General features: G+C 53.6%; 1 protein-coding gene across 5 annotated transcripts in view; it reads right to left on the reverse strand.

The window, feature by feature from the left end:
- Positions 1-3,283: 3,283 nt before the first annotated feature.
- ZBTB16 (zinc finger and BTB domain containing 16) overlaps positions 3,284-18,465 on the reverse strand; it is a 186,944-nt gene continuing 171,762 nt past the window's right edge. For 4 of the 5 annotated variants that reach the window (XM_057747645.1, XM_057747648.1, XM_057747647.1 and 1 more), the window contains exons 5-7: positions 11,103-11,273; positions 6,066-6,233; positions 3,284-3,999 (exon numbers count right to left, since the gene is read on the reverse strand). In XM_057747645.1, the coding sequence (XP_057603628.1) occupies positions 3,770-3,999; positions 6,066-6,233; positions 11,103-11,273 (569 nt within the window). In that variant the 3' untranslated portion in view covers positions 3,284-3,769. The remainder of the gene's footprint in view (positions 4,000-6,065; positions 6,234-11,102; positions 11,274-18,465) is intronic. The other variant, XM_057747644.1, reaches the window with a different exon arrangement.

Genomic DNA, 18,465 nt, shown 5'->3' on the forward strand with positions numbered 1-18,465 from the left:
ACATGGAAAAACTGTTCAGGCACAAAGATTAAACAAGCCCGCGTTGCATCCCTGGATTGTACTGAATCACTGGGTCCCCCAGCCTCCCTCCCCACCCCTACACCCCAGATCTCCCTTTCCCGTATTCGTGGCCTCCTCCAAAGCAGCCCAAAGCAGCAATGATATTTACTATTTTATATCTCTCTCTTGCTATATATATCTCTCTCTATATATTTGTCTATCCTATATACACATAGGATTTTAATGCTTTGAATGAGTGAAGGAGTGAATAGGGAAAGAGCACATGAGTGAGGGGGAAATGTCATCAAAAGCATTAAGGGACACGCTTAATTATAGGAGCTGAACATAGGAAACGGACTATCAGTGAACTTGGACTTTCCAGGCTGGAGAAGCTCATGGTGCTGGCTAAGGCAACAGCAAGGAGGCTTGTCAGTGGTACCACAGCCAAAGGCAGCGGGGTGGCCAAGGGGCCAGATGGCAAAAAGGGGGGATCTCACCTGGGGAGAGAGCAGCATCCACCCTCCTCGTCTCCATAGCCCTCTTTGTCCAGACACATCTAAAGCCTCCAGATAACTGTTGACCTTCACCTGGGCCATGAGGCCTGGCCACCTTGGCAAGGTCAGAATTCTTTTGTCTTTGTGAGTAGGAAGCTAGGAAAGAGGCAGGTTGGAGTCACTTCAGGGTATCTAGGCCTTCATGGGAGAGGAGCGGAGAGCCCAGTACAGAGGTCTCCCCACTCAGCATCCTTCAGAGACCCCATACCCCAAACCCCCTCTCCCTACCTCTCGACCAGGATCCCTCCCTTCGGGATGGTGGGGGCAGGCAGGGGCTGATTAAGTACCATCCAACGCTGCAACATCAGATTACAACAATACTGCATGATGATTGAACACACAACCGCACGCAACAAGCACACGCGCACACACGCAAGTACAAAGGGATATTTTGTTGGTGGTGGTGGTAGTGAATTTTTTTTGTCTTTTTTTCTTTTTTTTTTTCCTATTCACATTACAAAAGGAAAGGGCAAGGTCTGGTAGAATGGGTGAAGGAACTTAACAAATATTACAAAAATATTACAATTTGTAAATATTAGCCCAACCCTCTCAGCTCTTATGAACAGGGGAGGAGACCCAGGCTGTGTAGGAAGGGTGGGGGAGAGGAAGAGGGGTCAGCTAGGTCTATGGAATAGTCTGAATTTCTTTTTCCTTCCCCACCAAAGTCGAATGACATCTTGCTGTTCAAATACTGTTTTCTGGGATTTACAGATCCCCTGAGGGCCAGCCTGTCCCCTCTTCTTCCCAGATTGGGGGAGGCGGCAATAGTGCACAAAGACTTCTTACAGCCTGCCCCTCCCCCAACGATTCCACTCTTTTCACATTATAAACACAACTGCTCTAGTTACATATTTCAAGTTTAACTTTTTTTTCCTTTCCAAAGCACTAAGTCATTATTATAGTTGCAAAATAGCATCCTCCCTACGTTATCAACCCCAATCAACAGTCTAGTGACACAGTCCCCCCCAATTCATAACCCCCCCCCAACACACAACTTTTAAGGCCTTCAGATTTGGTGGGCAAGACTGCAGGGGAGGGCAGGAGGGATGGGGCCGAGGGACAGGGGGTGGTCACAGCAGCACCCATCCCTCCAACCTCCCTGTATGCCTCACAACCCTTCTCCCCAAAACCGCTTCCCTAAACCACTTTTTAAAACCTAAGATAAAAACGCAGCCACAACTTTCTCAGAGAGAGAAAGGAAAGAGAAAAAAACCCAACACAACTTTTACAAATAAAGCATGAGATGAAACGGAAGACCCGTCCCAAAGCGAACACAAATATTGCAAATGTGCTTTCCAAAAATTCAGGGAGGGGAGGCTGGGGAGGAGAGGGGGAAGCAGAGCAGCAGGATGGGAGGCATGAAGGGAACAAAAGAACTGGACGAACATAAGAGGTAGCTTTTAGAAAAACAACACCCCCGCCCCATCGCAACAACACACAGGGCGGCTAGTCCCCAACCAGCCCTGAAAAGAGACCAGTTTTGGCAATGATACTGCACACAGAAGTGGGGCCACGCCTTTGCAAGGATCTGAAGAACACAGGCCCCCCAGACCCGGATGACCCAGCACACTGGAAGAAAGGTGGGATTCTCTCCAGAGCGTTTTAGGCAGGATGACATTGTGCCTGGGCAGAGCCAGCTGTGATTCCGCCGTGCGCCCAGCACCCACCTTTCGCCCCAGCCTCCACATTCAGATCCTGAGTACTCAGCTCCTTCTGCAGGGTTCCCTCCAGCTGGGAGGCTCATCGCTAGGGGATGAGGAGGGCCTTGGCCAGCTGAAGTCTATTAAACCAGCGATTAATTTACACAAGAAACAGAAAAGAACACTCTCCCCATTCCTCCAACCCCCAACCAAAAGAGAGATACAGGGGTCAAAAAAGCTCATGAGGTCACAAAAAACTGAGGTAATTCAAGTACAATGTGCTAACAGGTGAACAGAGGACACAGAAAAGAAGTAAAACATAACACAAGGCAAAGCGCTTTCAACTCCTCCTCCTCCTTCTCCCTGTGGACTTGGGGGGCCCTGGAAGCCAGGAATTCTGTACCGCCCTCTAGACCTGGGTTTTCCCACAGAGCTCACCAGGTCTGGGGTCCCGTGTGTTCACAGGGTCCCCAACACGACTCACCAACCCCCTCCCGAGGCAGGGGTCCCCCTCCAGGTGTCAGGCACCTCTGGAGGAAGATATGCACATCCTCCACGGGCAACGAGCCCTTCCATGGACTGATTCCTCCTCCTAGGGGCTGAAGGAGGGCTTGTAGGGGTGTGTGTTTGAGTTCGTTTGGTGGGATAGCTTGTATTTAGTCGTTTCCTTTTTCCATTTTGGAAGCAAAAGAAGTTCAGCAGGAATCTCGCTCAGGACAGGGCTGGACTGGGGCGGGCTATTCCATTTCCTTCGTCTGCATTGTCAGAAAGCTGAGGGTGTAAGTAGGGGCTCTGGAGTCAGACACGGCTTCCCCACCAGGGAGCCAGAGGAGGAGCGACACACTGCCATCCATGGGGGGCTGGGAGGACAGGAGCTGGGGGAGGGGGCAAGAGTCCCAAGCCTCCTGGAGACCACGAAGGGACCCAGGTGTGGCAAGTGGAAGAAAGCAACAGATGAACGGAGCGGTGGGAAAGGCAGTAGAGCCCCTCCCCCCCCCCGATCCCCACCCCCAGCAAACTAGAGCTGCCGCTATGTGAGCATCAACCAGTGACCCAGCCCAGCCCCGCCACCTGCAGGACCCCTTCCACAACCCCACCCCCACGCACCCCTCAGCCCCCACCTCCCCAGGAGTCAGTGAAAGGACGGCAGGCAGAGATGCTCTGGCTCTGACCAGAGGATCCCGCGCCCCCTTCCTAGTCTCCATTTCCAGACACGGAAGGAGGATCTGGGTGGAGGGAAGAGAAAAATATCCCACCATCTGAGCTGAACAAAACCCCCTCCACCCCCACCCAAGCAGAGCAGGCCAACCTCCAGCCAGGAAAGGAGGGATGGAGGCCCACGGGCAGGGGCTCGGCCAGGCATCCTGGTCACCTGGAGCCCCAGAGAGAATCCAGAGCCAGGCAGCTCCCAGGTGTCCTTTTCCTTCCCTCTCTTTCTTTCTTTTTTTTTTCGTTTGCTTTTTGTTTTTTGTTGTGTGTTTTTTTTTTTTTTTCTTTTGCACAGTCCTTCTGGACTTCATCCCGCTCCGTCTCTTCTCTTGCTCCCTACTCCCCCGCCGCGGCCGCGGGCTGGCCTCACACATAGCACAAGTAGAGGTAAGTCTTCTCTATCCTCCAGTCGGGCGGGATCTCCTCGGGCTTGTGGCCCTTCATGTGCTTCTGCATGGAGGACAGGCTGGGGCAGTACTCCGTGCAGATGGTGCACTGGTAGGGCGAGGCGCCGTTGTGCGTTCGCAGGTGCTTGATCATGGCCGAGTAGTCCCGGGAACGCTGGTGGCACAGCTTACACTCAAAGGGCTTCTCACCTGCAGGGGGAGAGCAGGAGAAGGCCGGGACAGAGGGAGGGGCTGTGAGAGCCGCCCCAGGGATGTTCTGCACCCTCAGCCCCACCTCAGGCTTGCCAGGGACTTTCAGTGCCTCTAGGTCAGCACTTTGCTGACGCAGCGATGGGTGCACCACCCAATGTGGCGGCCGCGAGCCACGTCCGGCTCCTGATGCTGGAAACGTGGCCAGTGTCACTGGGAACTGCGTACTTTTTTTTTTGTAATCAAAGCATAGTTGATTTACAATGGTGTGTTAGTTTCTGATGTATCATGATCTTATTCACTGTAGCTAACGTAAAGAGCCACACGAAGCTAGTGGCCACAGTGTGGTTCACCATGGCTCCAGCCCCCGGCCTAACTCTTAACTCTCAGAGCTCACAGACTCTCCCCTTCCCAAGAAAGGAAACGGAGGTCTCGAAAAGGGGCTGTGAGGCCTCTAAAGTCCTTAGGGGTGGCTCTTCAGCACACAGTTCCTTCCAGGGGAGCAAGGGATGGAGTCCTTTCAGGGCTACAGATGGTGGGGAACAGAGGTGGGGTGAAACTGAGGGGACCCCATCCTCAAACATGCTACACCTGGGGATGGCTATTCCTCTAAGGCTCTACAAACCTGCCCTGGACCCTGCCTTCCCTGCTGGGGCCAGAATGGGGGAGGGATGGAGAACCTGGGAGTGTGTGGCCACGCCCCAGCTGTGGACCCCCCACCCCCAGCCCCGTTACAGTCCCCTGGAGCTGAGCAGAGGATGTGAGGGAACCTTGTTTCGATACAGTAATTAACTGGCCAGCCATCTCGCTATCGATACTCCTCCGTGCAGAGGCCCCTGCAAATAATGAAGTAATGAACAGCCAAAGTGATCTAACTATCGACCAGCTATTTACGATAGTCAGCGCCAATGCATGTAATGATCCACCCGCCAGGTCACATCTCCGACGAGGGGCTAAGGAAGAAGCCCCAGGCCTCTGGGAAATCCTGGGGTCGCTCTAGCTGTCAGCAACAAACACCCCATCTTCTCCCTGTGGCCCAAAGCCGAGCTATGACAACATGTTTCCTCTGCTTACTGCTCCCTCTGTCCACCTCTCCTCCCAGGGAACCATACCCTCCCCTGGGCCAGCAGGACCTACCTACCTGATCACCTCTCCCCCTTCCTCTGCTCAGGCAGCTATTTCCCCTGATCAGGGGAGGCTTCCTACTTTGCCACATTCCACTACCTTCCACTACATCTCATCCTCAGAGGAAGTCCTTCTGAATACCTACCCCCAACTGGCAGTGTGCTGATGCTAAATGTTTAACAACTGGCTCTCCTAAAAGCCCTGAGTTTGTAGCATTTGCCGATGGCCAGGTTGTGAATACTCCCACCGTGGCTGATTTCAAAGCAACCAAGGTGGTAACACAGAACATGGGGCTGGAAAGAGATGTGCACCATGGCTTTCCCAGGCAGGCTCGGGTGGGCTCCAGCATCCCACTGCCCCCAACTCTGGCAGCTCTGGACATCGGGACCACTTCCACCTGTTCTGTCCTCAGGCCCCAAGAAAACAGTTGCTTATATTTCTTTTATGTAAAAAGGAACAAGAAGGCCCTTTGAAATGGTAAAACATTATATATGTAAAGGGGTTAGTAAATCCATCTGCTTCTCTAATCGTTGAACCGAACTCAATCTAACTTAGAATTTTCCCCAACTCTCATCATAGCCTAACTTAAAGTCTCCTAGTTCTTACTGTAATCCTCAAGTCACATGAAATCATCTCAGCCTTCCCTTTCAGCTAATCAGGCCAGCTGAACCCTAATTCAGGATTCAGGGATGGATGTCATCTGTGCTATTGGTATGGCTGCCCAGAAGGCTAGTCTGGACTCCTGGAAAGTGTGCTGTGATTGATGAGCAATGTCTGCCTCGCCCTTGCCAGGAGGAAGCGGCACTCGGGTCACCTAGTAACCCTTAACAGGAGCTGCTCCACTCTGGTCCAGCCTGGCACCATCCTCACCTGGGCTTCTCTGGGAACCACCTGCCCCCTCCCCCGCTCAGGTCCGGGAGCCAGCTGTCCGTACTCCGTACCTGTGTGCACTCGATAGTGCGTCTCCAGCTGGTGCTTGAGGCTGAACTTCTTGCCGCAGCCATTGCACTCGTAGGGCTTCTCGCCCGTGTGGATGCGCTTGTGGCTCTTGAGTGTGCTCTCATCCCGGAAGCAGCTGCCACAGAACTCACACTCATACGGGTGGTCACCTGTGGGGACAACGGGCTGGATCAGGCCCTTGCCTCCCCCGGCCCCCTCCTTAGGGGACAGCAGGGCAGGTTCAGTGCACGGAGAGGATGAGGCTGCCTGCACTCACCACCTCCAGAGAGGACTTAAGGACCCGCCACCCTGCCGGCCCCTTGGCCTCAACAGGGAGCACACCTGTGCACACATGTCCATGCTTTACCGTGGCCCAGTGGCCATCCATGCCTCAAGCACCAGTCTTGAGAAACAAAAGCCTACTTTGTTCAGGGATGAACAGAGCCGCCAGAAAGCAGACCCCCTGAGCACAGAGCAGACCCAAGGGCTCTGAGCCCCTTCCCCCAGCTTCCTTTCCTCTAGGTCAGGGGCAAAAGCCATTCCAGCCTAACGCCCCTACCCCCAAAAATACCTGTCCAATGTTCTCACTGTCCCCCAAATTCCTTCTGCCCTTTCCCTCCTCCACAGTCTTATGCAGCTGTTCTTTCTGTGTGATTTCCTCTCCTCGGCGAACTCCTAGTCACCCATCAAAGTCCAGCTCACGTGTCACCACAGTTTGGGAGTTTCCCTTTAGTGCTACCCCCACTCCCACACCCTTAGGCCCCTGCCCGGGCAAACTGACTCATTTTCTCCTCTGTCCCCAGAGAGCAGAAATGTCCAGCATTTGGTCCTTTTAGTAGTAGTAGCTCAATTTCTACGGCACTTTCTAATTAAAATGGTCCACATTTGTTGAGTGCTCACCACCGGGCTAAGAACTTCACACAGATCGTATCACATAATTCTCACAACACCCTTACACGACAGCACCATCACGCTCATTTTACCACTGAGAAAAATGAGATGTTTAGAGATGCTTAAACATGGTCCCTAAGGTCAAAGAGCTCGTAAGGAGCCGCGCTGGGATTCAGATCTGGTCCCAGAGCCTGGACACTGGGTACTCACCAGACGGCTAACGGACATGCCACAGGAACAGAAGCACCGGGAGGGTAAGAGAGGAGCCTTGCTCATCCCTGTAGTTTCAGCACATAGCACAGGGTCAATCCTGAGCAGAGGCTCGGAAATTATCAGCACACAAAACTTGGGGATGACTGCCTTTCCCCATCCTGGAATCTATGCCCATCAGCCCCCTTTCTGTGTATTCCACCCTGAAGTCCCCTACGGGGTCAGAGGCTGGGGTGTGGGGATGAACCATCTTTCCCTTTGTACCCAAAGTGGGGGCTTTGGGGGGGGGATGAAAGGTGAGGACTTCAGCTACTTATTTATGACAGGAGTGAAGGCACAGACAATAAAGATAGATTGATCACCCCAGACTTTGTTCATGAATATTTAAATATCGCTGATTCGTCTTGTCACTGTAATTACAATTTCTCTGGGCTGCATCGCCAACAACCACAGTTTATGGTAAAGAATGGCTCACTGTATTTCACTTGTCCCTCTGCAGATGTGCGGGGCTGCCAACCGTGTAATGTCCTCTGCATTTCATACATTTTCTTCAGCTGCTGAAGGTTTAAGTCATCCACAATGACCTACGTTTTTTCATTATCCCCATGTCAAACTGCGCTCGTGCCTGGGCATAAATTGTCCTTCTCGTTATAGACTCGCATGCCTGCGCCTTCACTTCCTCTTTAAAATGATATTTTACTCTCTTCTCTCTCTCCCCTCCTCAGGCCGCTAACCAAACCTCCCCCTTCTCGAATGCAAGCCCCTGTACCCACATAAATTCTCATCTCTTCTGATGGCCCTGAAGGGTTTTTAAGGCTCTGTGGGGAGAGGATGCTGGGGGGATGCTCGCTGGCGGGCTCTCTCACGGGTGGAAGATTTTCAAGATGCTCCGAGGGTATAGAGGGGTGGGTGAAAGCCCTTCCGTCGTCAGAAGGGAGAAGCTCAAAGAGCAAAGCCATCCCGACACCCCGGTTCCCAGCACCGGAGGGGGCCCAGCCCTAGGCTCAGAGGAGAGGCCCCACAGGCAGATCTGGGGATGGGCAGAGTCCTGGGTTTCCGGCACCTGCCCGGCCTCTTGCTCCCAGGGCTGTGCAGACTGCCTGGCCTCCAGCCGCCAGCGCCATCCAACCCCAGGGGAGGAGAGGCCCCACGCTGACCCTGGTCCTGATTAGCTGTGTGTCTAACACAGTGTGGGTCAGTCTGTGTGTGCCTGGGCCCGCACACCACTCTCTCTGCGTGTAGACGTCTGCACACACAGCCCCGTCCGACATCCGACTCCCCCTCCTTACTGAATCCGCAACGATTACGACTTTAATCAAGGATTCAGTATCCTCATTAAGATACAAATAAATAAATAAAGCAAGGGCCACATGAGACTTCAGCCGGAGCCGGTAATTAAAACACACACCGGCAGCCACTCGGTGGGGGGGGGGGGGGGGGGGACAGGGCACCATTGTCTCTCTGTGCCTTTCCCCTCCAGAGGGGGGCCCTAGGAGTTTAAAAAACAAAGGGTTAAGGCAGAGAGGTTGGTTTGATCAGATTTTTATGAATTTAATTATGAAGTGGATCACATGTTAAATGAGTTTAAACAGGGAATCTCTAGAGTCAGCCCAGGAAAAGGAATAAAAACGTAGAAAAAAAAAAAGACACCAACACACACACACACACCCCACACAGACACAGATTCTGAAGCACGGCGAGCACCTGGTCTGAAATCCTCACCCTGAGAGTTAATCATGTCAGTGTTGCCATAATGTACACAAAACTGGCTGCAGAACTCAAAATCCAATTTGTGGTATGTTGATTAACTCTGTAGCCTCTTTAATGAGCTTGACATTAAGTACAGGACAAACGAGACTAATTAGTGCCCCCTCCGGCCTGCCCAAGGCACCTGTGACCCCAGCGGTCTGTCCTCACCTGGTGGTTTCCCTGGCACTGGCCAAGCCCAATGTCGTCTTCCCCACCCCAGCCCCATTCCGTCGGCCCCGCGGCTCCCCCGCTCAACACAGCTGAGAGTTTATTATATGATGAGCCGTGTGAATCAGGGATCCGTCAATGCCAAGAGCGCGGCTGGACGAACCTACCAAACACAGCTGCCGGTGCTACACACCCGGCCCCAGCAGCAAATGGGCCGAGAACAACGGAATATTAACGAGGCGTTGAGCGGGGCTGCGTGCATGGGGCCTCACTGGTGCAAAAGCGATGGCTGTTGGTGTGTGTGAGACGGCAGCACACGTGCTCCATGTTTCGTAGGTTAAAAGCAAGAACTTCTCCCAGACGATGTCTGGAAACAGTCCCTCCCCGCGGATCTGAGCCATGACTGTGACACAGGGGACAGTGACGTTTTGATATCTGAGCTCTCAGAAGCCAGCACAGGCAGAGCAGGGCGTGCCCTGGGTGGACTTAGCAGGACTGGGATCATTCCAGTCACACGAATCCAACGGATGGGACCCAGCGGCGCGCTCAGAAGGGGCTGAAAGGTAAGTGGCCACCTCTGATAAGGCTGAACTTGGGGACCCGGGGGCGGGGGGAGGTGTTGACAGGAAGGGGCATATGTTGGGCTGGCCAGAAAGTTCGTTCGGGTCTTTCCGTAAGATGTTACAGAAAAACCCAAACTTTTTAGCCAACTCAGTACCTGCAGGGGATGCTTCCGCGGTCACTACAGAGAAAGCTCTTGTCAGCATCCCTTCCTCCTCTGCCCTTCTTGTCGGGCCTTCCCCTGTGGGACCTCCTGTTGTCCGAAGCCAGCAAATCTAAAAAGTTCTAAGCAAATCTGGTGGTGCTAAGACAATATGCTCGCCTGAACAGAACGGCTTCTGGAAGCGAGCGCCCAGGCAGGCTCCTTGGTGAGGATGCCCGCTGCAGGCAGGACAGACCAGCTCGGTTTGTGATAAATAAAGCCCCTCCCGTGTTCAGCAAAGCCTGCCAGTTAATCCCAGAGTTATGACAAGACTCAAGAATGAGGAAAGGGTCCTGCCAATCCTGTCATAAGGCACACAGAGTTTTTTACACCCTCTCTAGAAAACATGAGAACATATCCTGTTACACACCCAGATAGTCTGCCTCTCTGTCTCCCTGGCCCCGTCACCCACCTCTCAACCCAAACCCAGGACAGAACACACACAAGCAAAGACACATGCAGACTCAAAAACAGGCCATCCTTTATCTGTGCACAGTCAGAGAAAAGAAGGTGTTCCAGTCATCCACGACCTCGCTAGGCGGTCAGGGGCTGTGGCATCGGAGCAAATACCTCTTGGCTCTCAGGACCAAGTATCCCAACCCAGACCCCACGGACTCACAACTACTCTCCTCCCCCATCACCTGCAACTGGCTGGGCAGGGATACTTCACGGCTCATTGTTTACACACCCTCACTGTCTCCCCTAAACAGGAGTAAGGCCCAAGTATAGAATATGTGCTTTTGCTATCGTGGAATGTGCAGGACCACTTCTGCCACATTTCCTTGAGAGCCTGAGGCTGACCTCAGGAGTGTGTGTGTGTGTGTGTGTGTGTGTGTGTGTGTGTGTGTGTGGAGCAGGGCCAGTGGTGGGAGGGGAAAGGCAGAGACAGAGACCAAGCAGGCAGGTTTTTCTCAAAATGCGTTTTGGGTCCACCTGCATCAGAAACCCTTGGGAATACTTACTAATAATGTTGTCTTGGATCCCACCCATACCCACTGAGTGGAAGCTTCTGAGGGTGGGACCCAGGAGCCTGCATTTCTAATGGGTACCCTCTCTGTTGGGCACAGAGAGATTGAGAACCACAGGTCCCCAAGGTGGGGCAGGATCACAGCCCACACTGTTCTGCACCTATGAGGCCCCTGCATGCCCGACGCTGGAGCAGAGGAGGGCTGAGGATGCCCCCACTTGATGTGCTTGGAGGCAAGTGCAGCCATCGGTTCCCAGAGACCCTGCCCCGCCTGTCCGCGGCCTGGCCTACCTGTGTGTGAGCGCAGGTGGCGTTTCAGGGCCGTGTGGCTGGGGAAGGTGCGGTTGCACTCGCTGCAGATGTAGCTGCGCACGCCCGCGTGGACCTCCATGTGCTGCTGGAGCGCGCTCTGCGCCTGGAAACGCTTCCCGCACAGCAGACAGAAGACAGCCATGTCCGTGCCTGTAGGAGACAGCGGGGGAGAGCCTCAGGGGGTGGACACAGGCCCTCTTCACCCAGCCGGGCTGGAGCAACAGACTCAGGACGGCGCCCCTGGGCCCCGCGCTCAGCGGCAAACCCAGAGGCAGCGCAGGCCACACGATGCTGATGGAGCCCACGGCATGCGGGTCCAATGGTGGACAAAATCCACGTACTTCCTGCCCTCATGGAACCTAAAGCCTAGTGGGAGAAAGACATTAATCAAACACACCGCGGCAGCAAATGAGTCTGCAGTCGTATGGAATGCTGTGTTGGAGGCCGAGTACCAAGACAGCATCTATCAGAGGGACGTTCAGAGCCTGGGACAGCAGGTGGGGCATCAGGGGGACCTCTGTGAGGAATCGCAAAAACGAAGACGACCTGTACCAGCCACTGTCCGAATGAAACCAACTTAAAAATCCCATCCCCAAGAGGCGGGCTCTACATCCACACCCTTCAGATCAGGGAAAGGAGGCACAGAGAGACTGCGTAATTTGTCCAAAGTAGCACGGAGCTCACAAGCAACGCGAGCCGGGATCTGAACCCAGGCAGCCTGGAGTTGATCCTCTCCTGATTCTCTCAACCACGTCTCCATTCATTAACGCACACACCTCAAGGGTCCATTCATTCAACAAATATTATCTTAGTATCTTCTACAAGTGGGACTTTTTTTGGCCCCAAGGATGTAACCACAGAAAACTGTACAAAGTGTCTGCCCTCATCACAGATGTTACCCAGCACCCACGAGGAGAACATTCCAGGAAGACGAAATAGTATCTGAACTGGAAAGAAACGTGGCGGGTCGGAGGATCAGACAGGACAGTGCAGCTGGGAAGGCAGAGAGAAAGGAGAGAGGAAGTCAAAGAAGTGGGCAGGGCCAGCTCATACGGGGTCTTGGAAACCATGTTAAGAGCTTTAGGCTTCATCTAAGACCGACGGGCAACTGCCAAGGGATTTTAAGCGAATGAGGGACAGGAGATTTTCACTTAACTCTGGTTGTCCCCTGCACTGATCAGAAGCCCAGGTAGGAGCCCCGTGGTACCCTACAGAAACAGGCTGCCGTTTCCTGTCTGTTATCAAGCCCCTGCCTGGTGCTGCTGTGGAGCCATGGCCTTCGGGGGTCCAGCGCCAGGAGGAGGCACCGGAATCCTCCACCGCAGTCCTAGCCGGTGGCTCCTGGCCCGCCATGTTGGATGCCATTTTCCTAAGTATGTCAGCTCCCCTGGGAAGCTCCCCATCTGCTCGCCTCTCTTTGCTGGTGTCTGGGTCTTATCCCTTGTCCTCAGCCCGGCGCTGCCTCCCGCCGTGTAAAGGACACAGGCAGGAAAGAGGGTCAGGCTCGGCACCTGTCAGCCCAGAGTGGAAGGTGGGGCAGAGCTTTGGCTGTGGCCAGTCGTGGGCTGCTCAGTGTGACATCAGGGGCCTCCCGGTGGAAAGGGGGTGACAAGAAGGACAGCACGGAGAGCCTGAGGCCTCCTGGGTCCATCAGCAGAGAGAGCAAACGGGAGGCCTGTTCTGGCTGCCTTCGTGCCGTTCATGGCTGGGTTTGCAGTGGACTAGCAGGAAGCCAAGAACGGCCTCTCATGTCCCCTAGACCCCAACCCCTCACAGCACCTGCGGCCACGCTCCATCCCACCCGCAGACATTGCCTGCATCCAGGCCCAAGGAAGGCTGAGCAGGAGAGACTGAGGACCAGCAAGGGCACAAATCTGTTCCTGGCCTCAAAGAGCAGAGGGGAAGGGGAACTACTGTAGGCCTTGTGCTAGGTGCTTTATCTATGTTGTCATCTCATTTAAAACCTGCAACCCTACCAGGCAGGATTCTCAGGCCCCTTTTTACAAATGGGAAAACAGAGTGATTAAATAACTTGCCTAAGGGTCACACAGTTAGAAAGAAGCAGAGCTGGGACTGATAAATGCCAAGGTCTGTCTGATTTCAGAAACCACACGGCTGTGCTCCCGTCTGCCTCTGGACCTGCCACCTGTCTGCCTGGGCTTCTCTGGGAAGAGGCAGTGATGACACCAGCAGCCCGGCTGGTTCAGGAGCCCCAGTGCATCCAGGGCCCAGCCTCGCAGCAGGTGGAGAGCCTGGGCCAGGAGAAGCACCCTGGAAGCCGAGTCACAGGTAGAGAGCTCTCTGAAGCCTTCCTACTCCACTGGGAGCCAGCTACATCCCTGCGAGATACTGGGGTGCTCGCTCCACTTGATTGAGGGCACACACAGAGGGGAGCGGTCTACCCAGCGGAAGTGACAAGGGCTGACAGTGAGTCCTCAAAGCCCAGTCTGGCCTGGCCAGCATGTCCTGGAGTGGAGTCCATCTGCAACATGTCTTGTGACACGGCAGCTCCGGCTGCTTCATCCAGAGGGCCCCAGCCCCAGCCCCCTCTCTGGCCCTTACCTCACCCCACAGAGAACCCCGATGAAGCCAGACATCAAACATCTGCCTTTTAACAGTAAGACGGAGTGGGCTTCCTGGGTAAGCCATGTTCTTTAAGAGCCCAGGTTTCTCCTTAGGCATCCCCCGAAATCTCCAGTGTGGAAGGAGCCTGGGTCAGAGGGAACATGAATGACATTCTCAGTAGGACACCCGAGCCTAAAGAGCCAGGTGCAGGGTGTAGCCTCGTGGTCCAATGGTTAAGAATCTGCGCTTCCAGTGCAGGGGGGCACAGGTTCAATCCCTGGTCAGGGAACTAAGATCCCGCTCGGCGAAAGGGAGAAAGGGAGAGAGAGAGAGAGAGAGAGAGAGAGAGAGAGAGAGAGAGAGGAACATTGCTTGTATGTTAAAAAAAAAAAAACCCAGGTCCAGAGGAGCTCTGAGGGTCAGTACCACTGCAGGGCAGACTGCTGAGAACCCTGCAGCCTCACCTCCCCAGTCTTCCCAGGGCCCCAAAGCTGCCCCAGTATGTGGTCCTGTCTTCTCAGGATGGCCTGAACCCACTCTGTGTCCATTCAGCCGCCTCGGTGAATGCCACTTAGTGCAGGCACTATGCTAGGTGACAAGAGGGATGCTGAGACCAACCAGAGAAATAGGGTTCCAGATTAGTGGGACACAGACAAGCCAATGGCCTGAGGATGAATCAGGCTGATGCCAAGAGCGCTGTGGAGATCCTGAGTTAGGTTTTAGGAAATGAAGTGGGCTGAGAAGCCGAGGATCAGAGAGGGGCACAGGAACCAGGCTGGAAACAGCGCACGTGGATTTCACAGCAGGCAGGGACACGACAGACTCCGAGGACGAAGAGGAAAGGGAAGGTTATTGCGGGTCGGATTATGGAGGGCCGCACGGCAAGGTGAGACAGATTAGATTTTATCCTACAGGCCATGCGGTGCCACAAAAAGATGGGAGGTGGGTGCTAGCATGATCCAACCAGTATGTGAGGGCAATGCCTCTGGGGGCCACTTGGGGACCCACGGCACTGGCAAGGGGCCGAAAGCAGGGAGAGAGATGCCAGCTTTTGTGCTACTACTGGAGAGGGGTGGGGACCAGTCTAGGGTGGGGGCTGGGAGGACAGGAGGAGGACTGGAGAAGTGGAATCCGGGGCAGTGGCAGGACAGGACCCGCATCTGGGCTTAAGTCAGGAGGCGTGGTGCATCTGAAGCCCTGGACGCCAGCTCCATACCTTGGTGACAAGTTTAAAGTTACGCAGTGACCACCTGGAAAGGAAATGCGACAGTTGTCTCTATAGTGCTCTCTCTCTCCTTCCTGGGACATCCCACAGGGCACAGGGCCTCTCCCTGGCCACCGATACACTGGCCCAGGCTCAGAGACGAAGAGACAGGGGCTCTGAGACCCCACATCCAGTCTCCATTCTTCTGTTTGGAGACCAGCAGCTGAGAAGATGGAAAAATATTTTTAAAGAGAAAAGGAAAGGGCGGGGGGAGAAGTGGATAAGACAAGAAGAGCTATTGGTGCATGCAAGTTAAAAATCTAGAGACGAGATTTGAGTTATTAAACAATTTGCAGTAGTTTCTGCCTAGCTGATTGTTCGCATGTATGATGAGTCAGGGCAGATTCTATTACACTGGGAGATTAAGCAAATAAATGCTAGCTTTTGGAAACACATTAACATGTGGGACTATGGAAATAAAATTATCTAGAAAATTGTATTAGCAATTCATTAGCTGCAGTGAGATGCTCGGCGAGGCCAGGGGTTCCGGCAGCATTAGCACTCTGCTCCCCTCAGCGCCTGAGCCCCTGAGATGCTCACTGCTCTTTCCCTGCTGCGGGGAGGCCTCGTGCCTGATGCGCTGGGGAGAGGGAAGGAGCCTCCACTGGTTGCAAAAGACCTTCAGAAATCAGCTGGTCAGCAGGATACAAGGGAGACAAAAGGAGCACGTGGGTCCTGACTCTGCCACCTACTTGCGCTGCGACCTGAAACAAGTCACTGAACGTCTCTGGACCAGAGGTTGCTCATCTTTTGCCATATTTCTGGTGGTTGCTGAGAGCAGCCAGTGAGATACCCACGTGAAAAAGCTTTTTAGCTATGAAGCGGTAGCAGAGCTGATGTCAGCCCAGACGATGCCTTTGCCTGAATTAGAAAATCACGGGCAGACACAGATCCGCGTCTGGGAACACAGCTCTGGCGAGCAAAGACGGATGGACTCCAGCCTTCACCGCTCCCTCCGCTGGGCGTCCTCCTGAAGGAACAACCTGGATACAGATCATGGCCGCCCTGCACAATACACAAGCCTAAGGTGTTTTCTCGACTCTGGGCTGCTTCTTCCAGGAAACTGACCCCAGAAAAGGCATCTTGGATGAGTGACACCATTTAGACTCAGTGCCAAGAACACCTTCTTCCTCGGAACCTTCATGATTCCAGCACACTTATTAAACCCTCTGTTGTACTCATGTTTGACATGCAGGTCTGTCTGGTAGATGGTCAGCCCTGCAAGGCAGGGACTATTTTCTTCACTGTTATAACCCCAAGATAAAGCCCAGGGCCTGGCATACACTAGGCGCTCTACAACTGCACGCTGCATTCAAGAATAAATAAGGAGCTGCGGAACAAGGGTCAAAGGGCAGGGAAGTCATGGTACAGAGCGATGGATGGCCAGAGTCGGGGAAAGCCCAGACCAAATGCAGACATTACTGGGAGCGTCCCACAAGACTCTCCTTGGAAATGAGTAACGCCCAGGCTAAGACTGAGCCCCATTCATTCTTCAGAAGAGCAGAGGAAGTGCTATTCTTTGACCTGATAAATTATTTTTTTGGGCCAAGGCTAATTCATGGGTCTGACTTACATTGAAATTTACAGACTGATGGAAAACAATACATTTGCAGGGTTTACATACGCACGGACGTCTGCCAGTTGCCTCCTAACAGCACTATGGAGTTGGTGTTAGAAAGGGCAGCTTAGTCGTGAATACCATTTCTGAGATGAAGAAATGAGGCCAAGGACAGCAGCTACCTGCCTCCCAGGGACCCTCAGACAGCTGATCTCTTTGGGGCCTCTCATGTCTGTCTGGCGGGCTGAACAGGATTCCCCAGGTCTGGCTCCATGTCTGAGCTCTGTTGCTCAGACGTGAAGACCCAGCCCACAGAAGGACCATTTTTACCACATCATGTAGTGAAACAGTCACAAGACCCTGGTTCTAGCCCCAAAGGGCAGCCCTTCCTGGCCCTGTGACCCTGGGCCATGTAGCTGCTGTCTTTGGCCTCATTTCCTCATCTAGGAAATGGCCTTCGCAGCTAAGCTACCCTGTCCAACAACAACGTCACAGTGCTGTTAGGAGCCAGTTATTGAGTACGTAAACCCTACACATGGATTGTTTTCAATTAATCTGTAAATTTCAGTGTAAATCAGATACATAATTTAGCCTTGGCCCAAGGAAATAATTTATCAGGTCAAAAAATAGCACTTCTGCTCTCCTGAAGAGTGAATGGGGCTGAGCCTCAGGCTGGACCCCACGGGTGTCTGCCTAAAGGGAATTTGCACTAGAAGGAGGGGCTGGGCGTGGTGGGGGCGATGGAGAGAGGCCCTAGGTTGTGTGGGGAAGGGCCACGCAAATATCTGTACCCTCATTTGCATCAGTCCTACATGGAGATGGTGACCCCGCCACACCCACCTTCCGCCCCCGTGGGAAGCACAGCCAATTTTGGCTGCCGGGCATGTACGACTCACCGATTCCTAATTTAAAACACGTTTAATTTTAGCCAAAAAATGGGAGAACGCCAAGGCCAGGGTGGAACAGGAGGCAGAAAGGGTGACACAGGCCCAGGGTATTTATTTCACCCAGGGGATGACTTGGGTCTGAAATTATGAGACACAAAACCCCTCATGTTTACACCTGTGCCATTTCCATACCAATTAGCTCTTTAATAGAAAGGAAGGAACAGGATCGGGGGGGGGGGGTACACAGCTGGAGAAGATGTTCAGGTGCTGCACCTTCTTGGAGCAAGGCCCTTATTATCCCCAGATAGAAGCAGTTCCTTAATCAAAAGAGCAGAGGGATCTAAATATACTCAGGCTTTTTTGGTGAGCCGGCCGTGACTGTTACATGCGTGCGTGTGTGTGTGTGTGTGTATGCATGTGCTTGCAACGTGGACCAAAGATGGGCTTCTCATGTCCAACTCCACCCAACCTCACCCAAGAAAGGAAGAGCTGTTTCCCTGCCCGCCCCCCGCCTCTCCCCGGCAACTTCTTCTCTCCAGAGGAAGAAAATATCAAATTTAGGGGTGTGTGACAACCCTGACTTAACCTGGAAGCATCTCCCACCCTCCACCCCGCCCTCAAACCCTCACATGTGCCTTTCTACCTCCTGGGACCCTCAGGATTGCTCTTTCCTAAGACACCACTTCCAGCCCGCTGAGGCCTTGTAACCGCACACCAAAACTGTCACAGACCTGTCGCCTCCTCCCTGTCTCTCTTCTCCTTCCCCCAGGTCATTGCTAAAAAAGTGGCAGAGCCGCATCATCCCCTGTGCAGGAGAAAAAGACAGACAGAGACAGGCAGCCCAGGGCTGACTCACACCAGAGGCAGGAAGGCTCTGTCTGCATCTCAAGAGGCTGGAGGTGGCGGGAGGGGGACAGGCCAGGGAGCAGACACAAAGGAAGCAAAAGCCCAGCTCATGACAGTGGCGGGGTGCCTCCCTTTGGACGCCCCCTGTGCCATCACTTAGGGCTTGGCTCCTTTTCAAGGGATCTACTGGAGAAAGTGCCAAACTCCTCTCTAGCTCTCCTC

The sequence above is a fragment of the Hippopotamus amphibius genome, chromosome 9 (genome assembly GCF_030028045.1).
Source record: "Hippopotamus amphibius kiboko isolate mHipAmp2 chromosome 9, mHipAmp2.hap2, whole genome shotgun sequence".
Lineage (NCBI taxonomy): Eukaryota > Metazoa > Chordata > Mammalia > Artiodactyla > Hippopotamidae > Hippopotamus > Hippopotamus amphibius.